The sequence below is a fragment of the Lithobates pipiens genome, unplaced genomic scaffold (assembly GCF_037356315.1).
Source record: "Lithobates pipiens isolate NorthernLeopardFrog02 unplaced genomic scaffold, aLitPip1_a1.2 Scaffold_3, whole genome shotgun sequence".
NCBI classification, from domain to species: domain Eukaryota; kingdom Metazoa; phylum Chordata; class Amphibia; order Anura; family Ranidae; genus Lithobates; species Lithobates pipiens.
In genome coordinates, this window is record NW_027507790.1 from 1919237 (window position 1) to 1936240 (window position 17004).

The 17004-nt window shown below is 41.9% G+C and overlaps 1 protein-coding gene across 2 annotated transcripts; it reads right to left on the bottom strand.

Moving 5' to 3' along the window:
- Positions 1-1031: 1031 nt before the first annotated feature.
- Positions 1032-14981, bottom strand: LOC143939941 (olfactory receptor 11A1-like). 2 transcript variants are annotated; one of them, XM_077461034.1, is made up of 2 exons: positions 14926-14981; positions 1032-2731 (listed from the first exon to the last, which is right to left on the bottom strand). In XM_077461034.1, exon 2 carries the CDS (start codon positions 2517-2519, stop codon positions 1572-1574), a length of 948 nt encoding a protein of 315 aa, XP_077317160.1. In that variant the 5' UTR covers positions 2520-2731; positions 14926-14981; the 3' UTR covers positions 1032-1571. The 2 variants fall into 2 exon arrangements, with proteins under 2 accessions (XP_077317160.1, XP_077317161.1); XM_077461035.1 differs by having other exon boundaries at positions 14836-14975.
- Positions 14982-17004: the final 2023 nt, after the last annotated feature.

Here is a 17004-nt window from a genome sequence, read left to right on the forward strand (position 1 = left end):
CTGGGAGATCATCAGGGGCCACAAAAGATATGTATGTCCAAATAACCAGGCGGGCCGTTCAAAACTGGGCCGCGGGCCGCGATTGGCCCGCGGGCCGGGCTTTGGACATGCCTGTACTAACTGGAGAAGAAAAGAACCCAACACATTAATTTCTAGGGAACCTGCCACTGTAGTGCCAATATAAACTTGACAGAACACATGGTTCAGGATTATGTGTGGACTATGCGCTGGACAGAGTGGCCAGTGCAATGTCCTTTTACAGTGGTTATAAGTGGAGAAGTGTCCCCCTGCTCTGGTGATGGAGAAGTGTCTCTTAACGTTAGTGAAGTTCCCCCTTTAATTGGTGGTCAATCTAATGCCCCCTTACATTGGTGGTTAGTGGAGAAGGGTCTTCTTATGTCTATGGTCACTGTAGTGCCCCCTTACATAGATGGTCAGTAGAGACATGCCCTGTTATGTTGGTTGAAGTGCCTTCTTAGATTGAAGATTGGAAGAGAATTGTTCCCTTACATTGGTAGTCAGAAGAGTACACATTGATATGTGTGGACAGCACTAAATTGCCCCCTTTATGGAGTGGTCATTAAATTCACCCATTTACCTTACATGGGGGTCAGTGATGAAGTCCCCCCTTATGTTGATGGACAGTGAAGTGCCACTGTACATTGGTGGTCTGTGATGAAAAGTCATTTTATGATGGTGGACTGTAAAGTGTCCTTTACATTGGTAATTGGTGGTAAAATACCTACAGCAGTAAAGATGCTGGTTTATATTCAAAGGTCTGTTCAGTAACATCTGCTCTGGAACTATGCCCAGTACTGTCAAGTGGGAAATGGGGTTGGATAGCAATCATATAGATTGTAAAGCAACTGACACAAATCACTACATACATTGCAGCTACTGTATATTTCCAATGCTTATCTGATCCTTTGTCAAACTTAAAGGATATAATGAAAATGCCATGTATGTCTTTATAATACAAGTTTAATGTACTGTTTATTTTCTATATTTAGATGATTATGAGAAATCGCATGATTTATTCCTTCCTTTCTTTTATTTACATTTAAAATAACACAGATTGACATTGTACTGTAGCATGGGGTACACTCCACTGTTAGAGTTCTACTATTTTATGACTTAATACCTTGTCAGACACTGATCATCAGTTGACCTATTAAGTACCTACTGTATAGGCATAACATGTGATAATTCTTTAGTGAAACATACCATAACCCTCCAAACAAACCTGTTTTGTGGTTATTTTTTATTGGTTTAAATCTGAACTTGAAGAATGAGACAAAAATGTACACTTAGATGTGGCTTTCCCCACATCACAAGAGTGAAATGCTTGCTTGGTTTAGGAGTGCAGGGATAAGGTCTAATACTTAACGTAATCCCCATTCTCTGATAGCATCCTCGCCAAGGGGCTTCTGGCCCTGGTTGCAGGCTTGTCTTCTCATGTAGAATGCAAGGTCCATAAACTGCTTGGCAGATTATCTAACAAGCATTTCTCGCATAGCACTAGGAAGGATACATTTCGTCTCATTCCTCAAGTTTAGATTGCGTGATAATATTCAATATTTTATATACGATGACATATTGTAAATGCATTGTTGCAGCGCATTCCTTAGTTCCCTATTCATAAAACTGTATATGATAGGATTTAACAGTGGAGTCACCACAATATATAGTAAGGACAACAGTTTGTTGACATTAAATGACTGATTATTGGAAGGCACCACATACATTATTATTAAAGTTCCATAATACATGCTGACCACTATTAGATGAGAACTACAGGTCGAAAATGTTTTATATCTTTCCTTGCTTGTTATCATTTTGAATATAGTACGGAGAATAGAAATATAAGACCAGACAATAATTATAAAAGGCCAGAGAGTGATGCAAAAAGAAAAAACAAGGGCTTGCACTTCAACTTCAGCCGTGTCTGAACAAGAAAGACCTAAGATGGGCTCCCGATCACAAAAGAAATGGTCAATGCCGTCAGTCTTGCAAAACTGCAAACTGCTCATCAGTATAATTGTCCCTACTGTAGCCATGAAGCCAGTTGTCCAAACAATAACTACAAGTGTAAAGCAAAGTCTTTCGTTCATGATAGACGTATAATGCAGTGGGCTACAAATGGCTAAGTAGCGATCATAGGACATGACAGCAAGAAGAAAGCATTCTGTTGTGGCAGAAGTTCCAAACATGTAAAACTGAAGAAAACATTCTGGTACAGAGATGATTAACCGATCAACCATTAGTAAACATAACATATTAGGGACAATGTTTGTGGTCAAAATAATTTCACATACAGATAAGTTGCTTAAGAAAAAGTACATAGGTTTGTTGAGTTGTTGAGATATGAATGAAAGCACTATAATTAGAACATTTCCGGAGATTGTAAACATGTATGTTACTAGAAAAATTGCAAATAGAATTTTTTTAAAAGGGAGAGGTATTTGAAATCCAACCATTAAAAATTCCCTGAGGTTGATATTTGTCTCATTCATTTGCATGGTATGTATAGAAAAAATATATATTGACTGAAATTAAGTATTCTGGATCATAGATATCAAATGCTATGACCAGTGAATTTTCATGAATCGAAATTGGATGAAATCAACCTGTTATAGGGCTTATGTAGGAAAATGTAGCTTGTATTGAGATGGTTGCTTCTGACATACCTTTTGACATTTGCTTTGTGCTGTTGAGCTTACCCACTTGACATCTATATGGAAAAACAGTTTGTGTTCAAAAGTCATTAGTACCCAACTAAATTTCTCCTTATGTTTTTAAACCTCTATTAGAAAAATTGCATTGGTATCCGACTGTAAAATATGGATTTTTTTTTCCTTTTACATGCTTTTATATTTTTGTCTTCCCTTGCCCCTTACCATTCTTTTGGGTGCCCCCTTATTTTTAAAGGGAGCCTCCAGATTCTCATAATCCCCCACCCGCAGAACCCCACAACCACTGGGCCAGGTTGTGGGGAAGAAGACCTTGTCATCATCAACATGGGTACAAGGTGCTCTGACAGGGAGTGGTATGGTTCAGGAGAGGGGGCACATGCTTGACTCCCCCTTTTCTGGTCTGCCAGGCTGTATGCTTGATTAAGGGTCTAATGTAGATTTTTTCCAGGGGGGGGATCTCTTTCTTTTTTGAGTGTGTAAAGTTCTGTCTTAAGATCCATATCAGACCTGAAGCATCATTGGCATGGATCTGCATTGCTGTACAATAAGATTGATGATGAATGTACATTGTGGAACTTTTTTTTTTAATAAAAGGATTTGACAAAAACCGTGTGTGTACTATGTACCCCTTATTAATTCACATAGAGAGGATCCAGTATCTGGGGGCCCCAGGGGTGGGGGGGTGATCTGCAAAACCATTCACGATTTAGAATTTTTTTTATTTTGACACTTTCCACGACAATCCCATTCCCCATAATGATAAGGACCATGTAAGGTTAGTTTACAGCTCATTCATTGCCCAGATAAGGAAAGAGGTAGTGTGTGATGATGACATCTGGTATTTAGAGTGTATTACATGCCTACATTTCTGGAATGCATGCCAATGACAGGAAAATATGTGAATATATCTATAGCACTACCCCCACAGAAGCCGCTGTAGTTTAACCACTTGCCGACTGACCGCCATCCGCCTTGTGACGGCGGCAGTATAGCACTCCTGCGTGAATCACCATAGATGTACAGTGGGTGCTTTAAGGAGTATGGGGCACGTGTGGAATAGGAGCCAATGCGTGTGCCCAGCGGCCACAATGGCCGCCGAATACCCGCGATTGCTCCTGAGAAGGACAGAATGGAGATCTGTCAATGTAAACAGACAGATCAACATTCTGTTAGGGGAGTAGAGACAGATGGTCTGCTCCTAGTACTTAGAAGCAGCAATCGGTCTCCTCCCCCAGTCAGTCCTATCCCTCCACAGTTAGGAACACAATTAATCACTTGATCGCCCCCTAGTATCAACCTCTTCCCTGTCAGGGACATTTATACAGTAACCAGTGAATTTTTATAGCACTGATCGCTGTATAAATGTCAGTGGTCCCAAAATAGTTTTAAAAGTGTCCAACCTATCTGCTGCAATGTCTCAGTCCCAATAAAAATCGCAGATTGCTGCCATTACTAGTGAAAAAAAAATTGTAATAAAAAGGTCATCAATCTATTCCCTATTTTGTAGACGCTATTACTTTTGTGCAAACCAATCAAAATACGCTTATTGTGATCTTTTTTTTAACAAAAATATGTAGAAGAATATATCGGCCTAAAATGAGGAAGAAATTTGTTTTTCATATATTTTTTGGGGATGTTTATAATAGCAAAAAGTAAAAAATATTGCATTTTTTTTCAAAATTGTCTGCATTTTTTTGTTTATAGCGCAAAAAATAAAAATTGCAGAGGTGATTAATTACCACCAAAAGAAAGCTCTATTTGTGGGGGAAAAAAGGGCATCCTTTTTGTCTGGGTACAACATTGCACGACCGCGCAAATGTCAATTAAAGCAACACAGTGCCGTGTCGCAAAAAATGGCCTGGTCAGGAAGTGGGTAAATCCTTCCGGGGCTGAAGTGGTTAATGGGTTCTTTCCCAAAACAGTGCAGAAACAGCCATGCACACAGCAACATTCAATTTACTCTGTCTCAGTAAATAGTCTAGGGGATGTCTTCTTCACAATAGAGAATGGGATACTCCAAAACACTTGAGCACAATTCTTCAGATGACACTTCTCCCTCAGTAACTGCAGCACAAGTAAAAGGCACACTGGAACAGTCCATGGGTTCATGGCTGGGAACCATGGATTAAGTTTGAGCACAAGTAAAGGCAGACTGGAACAGTCTATGGGTTCATGGCTGGGAACCATGGATTAAGTTTGAGCACAAGTAAATTTAGACTGGAGCAGTCTAAAGGTTCATTGCTGGGGACTATGAAGTAGGTTTGAGCACAAGTAAAGGTAGACTGGAACAGCCTATAGGTTCATGGCTGTGGACCATGAAGTAGGTTTGAGCATATGTAGAGGCAGACTGGAACAGACTGGAACAGTCTATAGGTTCATGGCCAAGGACTATGAAGTAGGTTTAAACACATGTAAAGAGGACTCTACTCACAGAATCTTGGAACAGAATTAGTCCATAGATGCAGCCTCTTATAGAGCAGTTCAGCATCCAAATGAGGCTCCAGGTGCAAGCACACCCTCCCCCACAGCTCACAGCTCCATTCCCCTAGCAGGGAGGAAAAGAACAATCATCTCAGGGATCCAGATTCCAGACAATATCTGGGCACACTTCCCCAGAGATTGGCTAGGCTCTGCTCAATAATCAGGCTAGTCATTTTAATTCTCCCTATATACAATTTTATTTGCCGCAAAAATGCGTCTGGATCCAAAAAATAGTAGTAAAGGATTAAAATCTTAAAGCATTAAAACACACAGAGGAGTCCATAAAACTGATTAGTCCATAGTTCATCTGTGGTTATTATGATGAATGAATGCACAAATGGATGTGTGTATAACCAGGGGTTGTAGTAGGTGGCAGCTGTCCTCAGAGTATAGCCATCTCTGTGCAAACAAGAAGGGAGAGAGAAAAGAGGGAAGCGCCACCTAGGTGCAGATATTAAAAAGCTTTTAATAGCGCAAGATAAAGGACACTTTCAGGATAGAAGTTAATTCTGGCTCATAAGTCCAAGGATGGGGAAGATATATAGCTTTTCTGTGTCCATAGGGATATAATCATCACTCTCCAGGCTGTATGGGGGATGGATGTTAGATGTCCTCAGAGTCCTGTGGCCACCAGAAAGAAGGAACTGACAACCAGTGTGGAATGCGGCCCAGGCGTCCGGAAGTGACATCACCGGAACGAGAGTGTCGGGCTGATGGGGAAAGGTTATGTGAAGAGAGAAGGCTATGCGCTCGGAGCTCCAGCTCCTTCTACAGACCTGTAGACTACCTAAGTTCCAAAAACTTCCTTTATAGGTAGGGCGGAGCAATTAAACTCCCAACCTGTGATGCACTGAACAGGCCAGATCAAACAATTGCTGCTCCCCTGATTACAGAAGGAGCCAACAACTTAATTAACTAACTATCAGCCTAACTAGGCAGATGCTACACATACAAATTGAAAACTGAAATTATGGGACTTTTCAGGTGCAAAGAAAAATTCTTACACACACAAATAAAAATATTTTTTTACTTGCTTATCACCTTATAAAGACATCTATAAGCTAGACTGGAAAACGGTCTTGTACCAGTTGCACTAATAATAGCATATATTTGCACTGTTCTTTTAAAATATTGGTATATTTTATGATAATTTTGTATAATAAAGTGAAAATCTATTTTATTTATGTATGTAAGCATTTTTTCTTCACACCTGAAAAGTCACTTAATTTCAGTTTCCAATTTCTTTATATCTACAGTATATTTGGAATTTAGTTCCATTTGGTCTTCTCTCAGTCCTTTCTATATTTTATGTATATATGTGATTATAACTAGTGTCTGGAGTTCTGGTTCTTTTGGAATGTAATGGCCCATTTTTTGTAGGTATGTTTTTCTTTATATTGTGTATGCTCACCCCAGGTATGTGCTGAGGGGCAGCAGTGTGGGGCTCCTGGTGGAGACCCAGGTACAGCAGGTTTATTTATTATTGGCAGTATATGCATTTTGGTGAAACATATTTTGACATGTCTGCCACCTTGAGAATGCACTTTATAATGGAGCCTCAAGAAATCTGGAGCTTTTTCAGGTTTATTATTGGTTTGGCATGTAGGCATTAAAGTACACTCTCTTTGCAGCTGTACATACTGTATGTGTTACGTGGGTAGCAAGAGGTTAACAATAAGTATTCTACAAGAGATGTTCCATTCACCTTCTTTAGTATCTCAATCTGCTTAGTTTCCCTCCTGCATAGCCTGACCCAGCACTTCCTGCAGTTCGTATGATACACCTTCTCAGTCAACACCCAGGATTTAGGCCTGGTGAAATAGTTATGCCGTATTCCCAGTCTAAAACAGGAGAGCAATACCTCACCTCCATTACATAAACCCAGAGCACATTATCCTTGATAGAAATGTTATTTGTTTTGTTTTGCTTTGAGTTTTTTTTTTTTTGTTAAATCTTTAATAGTATTATCACCTATAGAATCACTAATAGATCTGAAATCCTTCTAGGCAAAAAGGAGTCGCAACTCGCAAGCCTGATAGAAGACCTTTTGTTAGCTGGGAGCAAAAATTGTATAAATTGTATAACTATAAAAGAGGTGCCTGTGGACGTTCTTTCTATATTAAGTTGCACTATGCTCTCATGTGAGTGAATACTAGCAATAAACCTTAAGAATGCTAAATTATATATATAAAGTGACTCCGCAAATAAATAGAAATTGATTGATTAATTGATTAGATCATGTTTTAAATAGTGCAATGTTTTAAGGTGATTTTCAAACATCCACTGTTTTAAGGTGATTTTCAAAACATGAAATTAACACATGGCTGTGGACGTGTTATACTTGGATTTTGCAAAAGCATTTGACACAGTTCCCTACACATGACTAATGTGTACGGTAAAGTCTACAGGCTTGGAAAAATCTATTTGTAAATGGATAGACCACTATCTAAAAAAACAAATTCAGAGAGTAGTGGTTAATGCTTCTTACTCTGAATGGTCTAAGGTTATCAGTGGTGTACCCCAAGATTCAGTGTTGGGACCCTTACTTTTTAATAACTTTATAAATTATATAGGGTCTGAGATTAAAGTACAATTTCTGTCCTTGCAGATGAGACCAAGCTATACAGTGGAATAACATCCTTACAGGATGTCTCAAATGTATAAGCTGGCCTCAATGCACTGTCTAATTGGGCAACTAAGTGGCAAATGAGGCTTAATGTTGATAAATGTAAAGTTATGCACTTGGGGGCTAAGAATATGCATGCATCATACATACTGGGGGGAGTACAACTGGGGGAATCCATAGTGGAGAAGGATCTGGGAGTTTTGGTAGATCATAAGCTCAATAATGGCATGCAACTGGCAAGTCAGTAAAGACCTTTCTTGTATTAAGAGAGGTATGGACTACAGAGAGCAAGATATCATTTTGCCCCTGTTAAAATCATTAGTAAGACCTCATCTGGAATATGCAGTTCAGTTTTGGGCACCAGTTCTCAAAAAGGATATTGGGGAGCTGGAGAAAGTGTAGAGAAGGGCAACCAAACAGATAAGAGGCATGGAGGAGCTCAGCTATGAAGAAAGATTAGAGGAACTGAATTTATTCTCTCTTGAGAAGAGGAGATTAAGGGGGGATATGATCAACATGTATAAATACATATGTGGTCCATATAGTGAACTGGTGTTGAGTTATTCACTTTAAGGTAATCACAGAGTACAAGGGGGCACTCTTTACATCTAGAGGAGAAAAGATTTCATCTCCAAATACGTAAAGGTTTCTTCACAGTAAGAGCTGTGAAAATGTGGAATAGACTGGCCAGTTCAGTAGATTGCTTTAAAAAAAGGCCTGGGTTCTTTCCTAAATGTACATAATATAACTGGGTACTGACATTTATAGGATCTGAATCAACTGTGGGTGAAGGATTGTGTATGGGATTGTATGATATTTTCTTTTTTTTTTTAACTAGATGGACTTTTTTCAAGCTGACTAACTATGTAACTTTGTAACGATGTAAATGGTCATCAGACCTAACAATAGAGTGTGATGCCCAAGACTAGTATTTTATTGTAAAAAAAAAAAATCTTGCTCAACCAATGTCCTATGCATTGAGACCAGCTACAAAGTGATGCCAAGATGGTATCTGGTTCCCTCCAGAATTGCCATGTCCTCAGATAATTTGCCCTGTTCTTGAGAAGCTGTGGCCACACATATAGTAGACATGTCCTGTAGTTTGTCAATTTTGGACTCAGCAACAGGTTGGAGAAATTTTAGACCATCTGGACATCCCATTTTCTTCCTGTAGGTTTTGACCTGGACCTCTTGTTTCTATGAGGTAACAGGTAGGTCGTTCCCCCACCTGACCCCCATCCCACAATACTATCTTCTCTTCTTTATTTTGCTTTAGGCCCCTCTCCTCTCCCTACCCTCCTTTCCTATCACCATTCTATTTGACTTGACTAATGATGTGTCCAGCAAAACCCATTTTTGGAATACCCATTTCATTGTTCTCAACAGCTATACCTATTTAAATTTTTATTATGGCTTTACGGATGCTTTGAACCTGGTTTGTGTAATTTCAGCTTTACAATGAATATGCTGCAACAATGTAACATTTTACCATCTCTTACTTTAATTGTCTGTTTGTAGATGCCTTTGAAAAAAAAAGAAAAAAGATTGAATAAGAAAAACAAATGCTGTTCCCCAGCTACAATCCTAGGTAGCTTAGATCACGTGGCCTCTCTCTGGTCACTTATGACCAAAAATAACCTGTAGTTTTAATCCAACACACTGACAATCCCATGATTTGAAATGTAAACTTTCAACAACATAGATGTAAGCAAGCAAGTACATAACAATTAATGTCATATTAATGTTCTAGATAAATCTGTCCTAAAAATACAAATAAGAAAAAAACACAATAAAAAATGTATATGCTAATCCATTTGCCATGGTGTCACATAAATTATAAAAAACAAATAATACAAATAAAATATGGCATTGACTTATTCATCTTGTAAAACATGCTATAAAGAAAAATCCACCTGTTAGTACTGCAGTAACTTTGTTATTTATGCACTTTGTAGACATGTCACTGGAGAAGTGGTTGAGGGGGTGTACATCTCACCTAGGTTGCTACACAGTGTGAGATGGTAAATCCAGGATGGATCAGTTTCTCAGCAGCGATATGCTGCTGAGTTGTTATTTAATTTTGCCGGGCCTGGGTTTATATGGAATGGCAGGTAGGTTTGGTAGAGGGACCTGTCATTCCACATCCCCCGATCCAGTTCTGGGTTTGGGATCAGGTGAGCTTGGATCCTAATTAGCCTGGGAAGCTAAAGGCTCTGTAGGGTCTGCAGGTGATTGCTTCTCAGCCAGGGAATGAACAATCTGTGTGTTGAAGGAAGCTGCAAGCACAGCCACTGCTGGAGCTAAAACTCACCCTGCGATATCCAGGCGAAAGACGCTGTGTTTGTAAGTGTCAGATAGGTGAGCAGAACCTGTTAGTAAGCGCCCAGCCGGGCTAGGACTTTTATTTGTTGTTGTACTTAGAAAGCACGGTGTTGCTGTATATTTTGTTTGCTGGACTGTTTGTACCACGAATAAACGCCAAGATCTGCTTTATCAAATTCCAAGTCTGCTGTGAACTGTGTCCAAACACACCCTACCCCGGGAAGATCCCTTACAATTTGTGGAGGTAGCGGGCAACGCGGTTGCTAGGGGCAACGGTGTGGACAGACTTGGCTACAGCTGCTGATGTCCTGGGTGAAAGCTGCAACTACACTCCAAAAACAGTCCAGCAACATGGAGGAGATGCTGAAGCAGTTTATGCAAGTGAGTTTGCAACAACAGCAGGCTCAGACAGAGGCCAATAGACGACATGAACAGTCCATGGCTGAACAACAGCAGATGATGGCTGCACAACAGCAGGCGCAGACAGAGGCCAATAGACGACATGAACAGTCCATGGCTGCACAACAGCAGATGATGGCTGCACAACAGCGGATGCATAAGGAAGAGTTGCAAGCTTTGCGCCAAAGCCAACAACAACTTATCGAGCACCTGATAGTAAATCGAGAGGCGCCTGTGGTTGCTAATCCACCCACAATGGAGGGAGCCGCTCCAGAGATTTTTTCTGGGAGAAGGACTGTGCAGAAAGCGCTGCAAAAGATGACTGCTGAGGACGATGTTGAGGCCTATCTAACAGTATTTGAGCGCGTGGCTGAGCGAGAGAAGTTACCAGCCGCTGAGTGGGCAGAGGTAATTGCGCCCTATTTAACAGGTGAACCTCAAAAGGCCTACTATGACCTCAGTGAGCAAGAGGTTAAGGACTATACTCGGCTAAAAGAGGAGATGCTTGCCCGACTAGGAGTTACTACTGCAGTCCGTGCCCGGAGGGTACGCAACTGGAGCTACAGTCTGGACAAATCAGCGAGGTCCCAGATGTATGACCTAATCCATTTGGCAAGAAAGTGGTTGGAGCCAGACACTTCTACTCCTGCACAAATCCTAGAGAAGGTCGTGATGGATCGCTACCTCCGAGCCCTTCCTACTGACTTGCAACGCTGGGTGGGACAAGGTGATCCTAAGAATGCAAACGAACTTGTCAACCTTGTGGAGAGGTTCCAGGCGACTGAGGACTACCTCCGTGATGTTCCTGCAGCATCTTCACCTCCCCGGAGCGCCAGATCTGTGCCGTCAGCTGGTAAGAGACTTCCATCTATTGGGGGAGTGTGGAGGGGTGCTGATGGGGGGAAAAGGGCTCAAGTGGTGTCTCAGGGACAAAAGACTGGTGATGGTCCCGGGTGGCTAAGGGGCTCTGAAAAGGACTCCTTGCCAAAGAGACCAGGCCCTATCCAGTGTTGGAGATGCCATGAGGCGGGACACGTGTCGGCCCATTGCCCTCTTACCTCTGAACCCATGGAATGTGACGCTAGCAGGCGTCAGTCGCTATTTGCGGAACCATCTTGTGCTGCAGTTCCTGGACTAGAGACTGAACCGCAAATCTGCAACATCACAATCAATGACTTTCCTGTTAAAGCGTTAATGGACTCAGGAAGCCTTGTAACCTTGGTGCATGCTAGCCTGGTGACTGGGGACTTAGAGTCTAAAAAGCATATGAGTGTTGTGTGCATACATGGTGATACAAAAGTGTACCCTATAGTGCTGGCTAAAGTCGGGACTGAACAAGGCACCGTACAATATGAAGTGGGTGTGGTTAAAAACCTCATGCATAATGTAATATTGGGGCGCGATTTTCCATTATTCTGGGCTCTTTGGGAAAAAAGAAAAATCCCCAAAAGGAGTGAGGATACCTCTAAGGGGGTTGCCTTGTCCACTGTGAATGATAAAAATGTGCAGGATGAAAATGATTGTTTTCCTTTGCAGGTCCTGGCTGGGGAGGAGGAGGCTCCTCCCACTGAGCAAAATATACTAGACTTAGAGGTGTCTAGCGATAATTTTGGGACTGCACAATTACAGGACCCCACTCTCAAAAATGCGAGAGAGCAGGTTGCTGTTATGAACGGGGTACCTCAGGAACCAGATGCTGAAAAAAGATTTCCACATTTTTCGGTGACTAATGATCTTTTCTATAGAGTCAATAAGGTTAAAGATGAGATTGTGGAACAGCTTCTGGTACCTAAGCCGTACCGGCGTCAGGTGCTTGACATGGCACATAACCATGTTCTTGGGGGACACTTGGGGACTGACAAAACGCGAGAGAGGGTTCTCCAGAGGTTTTTTTGGCCGGCCATATATGATGACATTAAAAAATACTGTGAGTCGTGCCCCACATGTCAGGTTAGTGCCCCAGTGTCACATTTTCGCAGTCCTTTGGTTTCGCTCCCTATTATAGAGGTGCCTTTTGAGCGTATTGCCATGGATTTAGTGGGTCCCATTGTAAAGTCAGCTAGAGGACACCAGTATATTTTGGTAGTCCTGGATTATGCGACCCGCTATCCTGAGGCTGTACCCTTAAGAAACACTGCATCTAAAACAATTGCACGTGAGTTGTTTTATATGTTCTCTAGGACTGGGATCCCCAAAGAAATCCTAACTGACCAAGGTACGCCATTTATGTCGAAAGTAATGAAGGAATTATGCAGACTATTTAAAATCTCACACATCCGTACCTCTGTGTACCACCCCCAGACGGACGGATTGGTGGAGAGATTTAATAAAACTTTGAAACATATGTTGAAGAAAGTGGTGGCAAAAGATGGTCGTGACTGGGATCATTTATTACCCTACCTCATGTTTGCTATTAGGGAGGTGCCCCAAGCGTCCACAGGGTTCTCACCATTCGAGTTGGTCTATGGTCATCACCCTAGGGGTCTACTAGACATTGCAAAAGAGACATGGGAGAATGAGTCCACCCCATACAAGAGTGTTATTGAGCATGTAGCACAAATGCAGGACCGTATAGCCACTGTAATGCCCCTGGTAAGGGAACACCTCCAGAGAGCTCAAGAGGCCCAAAGTAGAATTTACAACCGGTCCGCAAGAATCAGGACATTCAACCCAGGCGATAGGGTCCTTATACTAGTCCCCACTGTTGAGAGTAAATTCTTGGCGAAGTGGCAAGGTCCTTATGAAATTGTTGAAAAGATCAGTGAGGTGAACTACAAGGTGCACCAACCAGGTAGAAGGAAGCCTTTCCAAGTTTATCACATAAACTTGATCAAGCCCTGGAAAGACAGGGAATCCTTGGGGGCGACAAATACTGTTAATAATTTGTCACAACCAATCCCTCCAGTCAAGGTAGGTGATACTCTATCAGTGTCACAGAAACAGGAGGCTCAGGAATTTTTACAGAAAAACAAAAACAAATATCTGGGCTACATTGTTGGAAGAGGATTGGTTAGGCCACAGCTAAATAAAATTGAGGCAATACAGAATTGGCCTAGACCCCTGACAAGGAAACAGGTTAGAGCTTTCCTGGGTATTACGGGTTATTACCGTAGATTTGTGCCGAACTTTGCCTCAGTTGCTGCTCCGCTAACTGACTTGACAAAGGGCGGAAAGACAGCAATGGTCACGTGGACCCCAGAGGCCGAGGAGGCTTTCCAAAGCCTTAAGTCTGCCTTGTGCCAACCACCTGTCTTAGTCACCCCCGATTTCAGGCGAGAATTTCTGGTCCAGACAGATGCCTCTAGCACAGGCTTAGGTGCAGTACTCTCACAAGTAGTGAATGGTGAGGAGCATCCGGTGACGTACTTGAGTAGAAAACTAACCCCGGCCGAGAAAAATTATGCCATTGTGGAGCGAGAATGTTTGGCAGTGAAGTGGGCCCTAGAATCTTTAAAGTATTACTTGCTAGGCAGGAAATTCAAGTTGGTGACAGACCATGCCCCCCTAACATGGATGAAGTTAAACAAGGAGAGAAATGCAAGAGTGACTAGATGGTTTCTCTCCCTACAAAACTTTAATTTCACTGTGGAACACAGGCCAGGGAAATTACAGGCAAATGCTGACGCATTGTCAAGGGTAAGTTGTCTGTGGGGACAAAAGGCTCAGCCCTCCGGTCTGAAAAAGAGGGGGGGGATATGTAGACATGTCACTGGAGAAGTGGTTGAGGGGGTGTACATCTCACCTAGGTTGCTACACAGTGTGAGATGGTAAATCCAGGATGGATCAGTTTCTCAGCAGCGATATGCTGCTGAGTTGTTATTTAATTTTGCCGGGCCTGGGTTTATATGGAATGGCAGGTAGGTTTGGTAGAGGGACCTGTCATTCCACATCCCCCGATCCAGTTCTGGGTTTGGGATCAGGTGAGCTTGGATCCTAATTAGCCTGGGAAGCTAAAGGCTCTGTAGGGTCTGCAGGTGATTGCTTCTCAGCCAGGGAATGAACAATCTGTGTGTTGAAGGAAGCTGCAAGCACAGCCACTGCTGGAGCTAAAACTCACCCTGCGATATCCAGGCGAAAGACGCTGTGTTTGTAAGTGTCAGATAGGTGAGCAGAACCTGTTAGTAAGCGCCCAGCCGGGCTAGGACTTTTATTTGTTGTTGTACTTAGAAAGCACGGTGTTGCTGTATATTTTGTTTGCTGGACTGTTTGTACCACGAATAAACGCCAAGATCTGCTTTATCAAATTCCAAGTCTGCTGTGAACTGTGTCCAAACACACCCTACCCCGGGAAGATCCCTTACAACTTTCACCCACCTGTTTCTTTTTATTTGCATTTTATGAGTTTAAATATCAGCAATTTTGACACTATTGAATTATTACCATTTATTCAATCATTATTATTACCTTAATTATTAGATAATAATTGGAGTTGATTCAAATGAATTTTCCAGTGCTCTACAGACAAATTGTGCTTCTTATAAGTCTTAAATACCTAAAAGATATTTAAATAATGTAAGCATTATTAGGCTCTCTTGGGGTCAATTATTATATCCTCTGAGGCAGAACACAAACTTTAGGGAGTAGATCTATATCCAACTGCACTTAAAGGAGAAATATAATTCATTTTTAGTAAACATGTATTTTGAGTTCATATTTCAGTGATTTCTTTAAGGTTTTTTTTTTAAATCGTGTAATTTTTGGTTATTTTAAATAAGTTTATAGATGTGTTGATTATGCATTTGAGGGTGCTAATGGTGGCTTAGTTAGTGCTTCATACTTAAGATATGTTGAGAAAATTGTGTACTTACCTATCTGTAATTTTCCTTTCCTGCTGCTTAAGCATGGCAGCATACACATGTTGGGGGACAGAGCTATACCCATCTATATGCTGAAAGCATATATATAACTCAGCCCCACCAAACCACAGGATATTTTATACTATAAATGAAACTCTTTAACCAACCTACCTCTCATAACTATACTTAATACAAAGCTGCTTGCAGGATTCTGTATGCTGTAATACTTAAGCATCAGAAAAGGAAAATTATCAATAGATAAGTATTCAATTTTCTGTTTTCCTGATACAAGCATACATATGGGACAAGCAAGAAAGAGTAAAGCTGTAATTGTAATCACTGGACAAACCACTAGATTAATTTGGAACAGAACAACCAAATTCAGCTGTGGTCAATGATGCTGGATTGACTTTGTAATGAGACACATTTACAAGAAGAAGCTGCTAGTCTAATGAGAAAGTGGGTACCTGTGGTGCGTGAAGGCAGCTTTATTGGCGGGAGGACAAATGTTCTTCATGCCCCCCTTACCCGTAGCTTGGTCTTCATATTGGAGCCTGCAGTAGCGTAAGGTTGGTCTATGGGCCTGGGCCAGGTGAGTCATGAGAGCAAGTCCTTGCATCAGTAGAAATGTGGTATCTTTGTGTGGTGTGTGCTTATACTGTAAGGCGAAGTGAATTCAATATACAGAGTGCTCCTAATTAGGGATGAGCTTCGTGTGCGAGTCGAACTGCGAGTCGAACCCATGTTCAACTCGAACACCGTCTGTCCGTTCGGAGAATTCCGAACCATATGGGCCGTTTGCGCCAAATTCGAGTGGCGCTTCATGGCCCATAATTCACTGCGGCATCGCAGTGCATTGCTGGCTGATGATTGGTCAAGCATGCACTATGACTCGCATGCTTTGGCCAATCACAGCGCGGAAAAAACAGAGAGCCGTAATTGGCCAAAGCCATAGTGGATTTGGCCAATTATGGCTCAGGGGGTTTAGTACACGGCCCACATTATATAAGGCCACCTGTGCGGCGGCTTTGTGTAGTGTGTTGCGGTGGCGGAGAGAGATAGACAGAGAGACAGTGTGATTTCATTTAATTTTAAGCTGTTGCAAATACAGTCGGTGTATTGTGCCATCTGCACAGTGTACACCTATAACTACCCCAATTGCTGGTGTTCTGCTGATCCTATCTGCAGGCAGCTGTAGCAATTACAGTCTGTGTATTGTGCCATCTGCACAGTGTACACCTAAAGCTACCCCAATTGCTGGTGTTCTGCTGATCCTATCTGCAGGCAGCTGTAGCAATTACAGTCGGTGTATTGTGCCATCTGCACAGTGTACACCTAAAGCTACCCCAATTTCTGGTTTTCTGCTGATCCGATCCGCAGGCAGCTGTAGCAATTACAGTCAGTATATTGTGCCATCTGCACAGTGTACACCTAAAGCTACCCCAATTGCTGGTGTTCTGCTGATCCTATCCGCAGGCAGCTGTAGCAATTACAGTCTGTGTATTTTGCATCTGCGCAGTGTACAACGAAAGCCACCTCAATTGCTGGTGTTCTGCTGATCCTATCCCCAGGCAGCTGTAGCAATTACAGTTGGTTTATTGTGCCATCTGCACAGTGTACATCTAAAGCTACCCCAACTGCTGGTGTTCTGCTGATCCTATCCACAGGCAGCTGTAGCAATTACAGT

Coding starts and splice junctions, on each gene's coding strand:
- LOC143939941 (XM_077461034.1), bottom strand. CDS start 2,519: ATGCAAATGAATGAGACAAATATCAACCTCAGGGAATTTTTAATGGTT.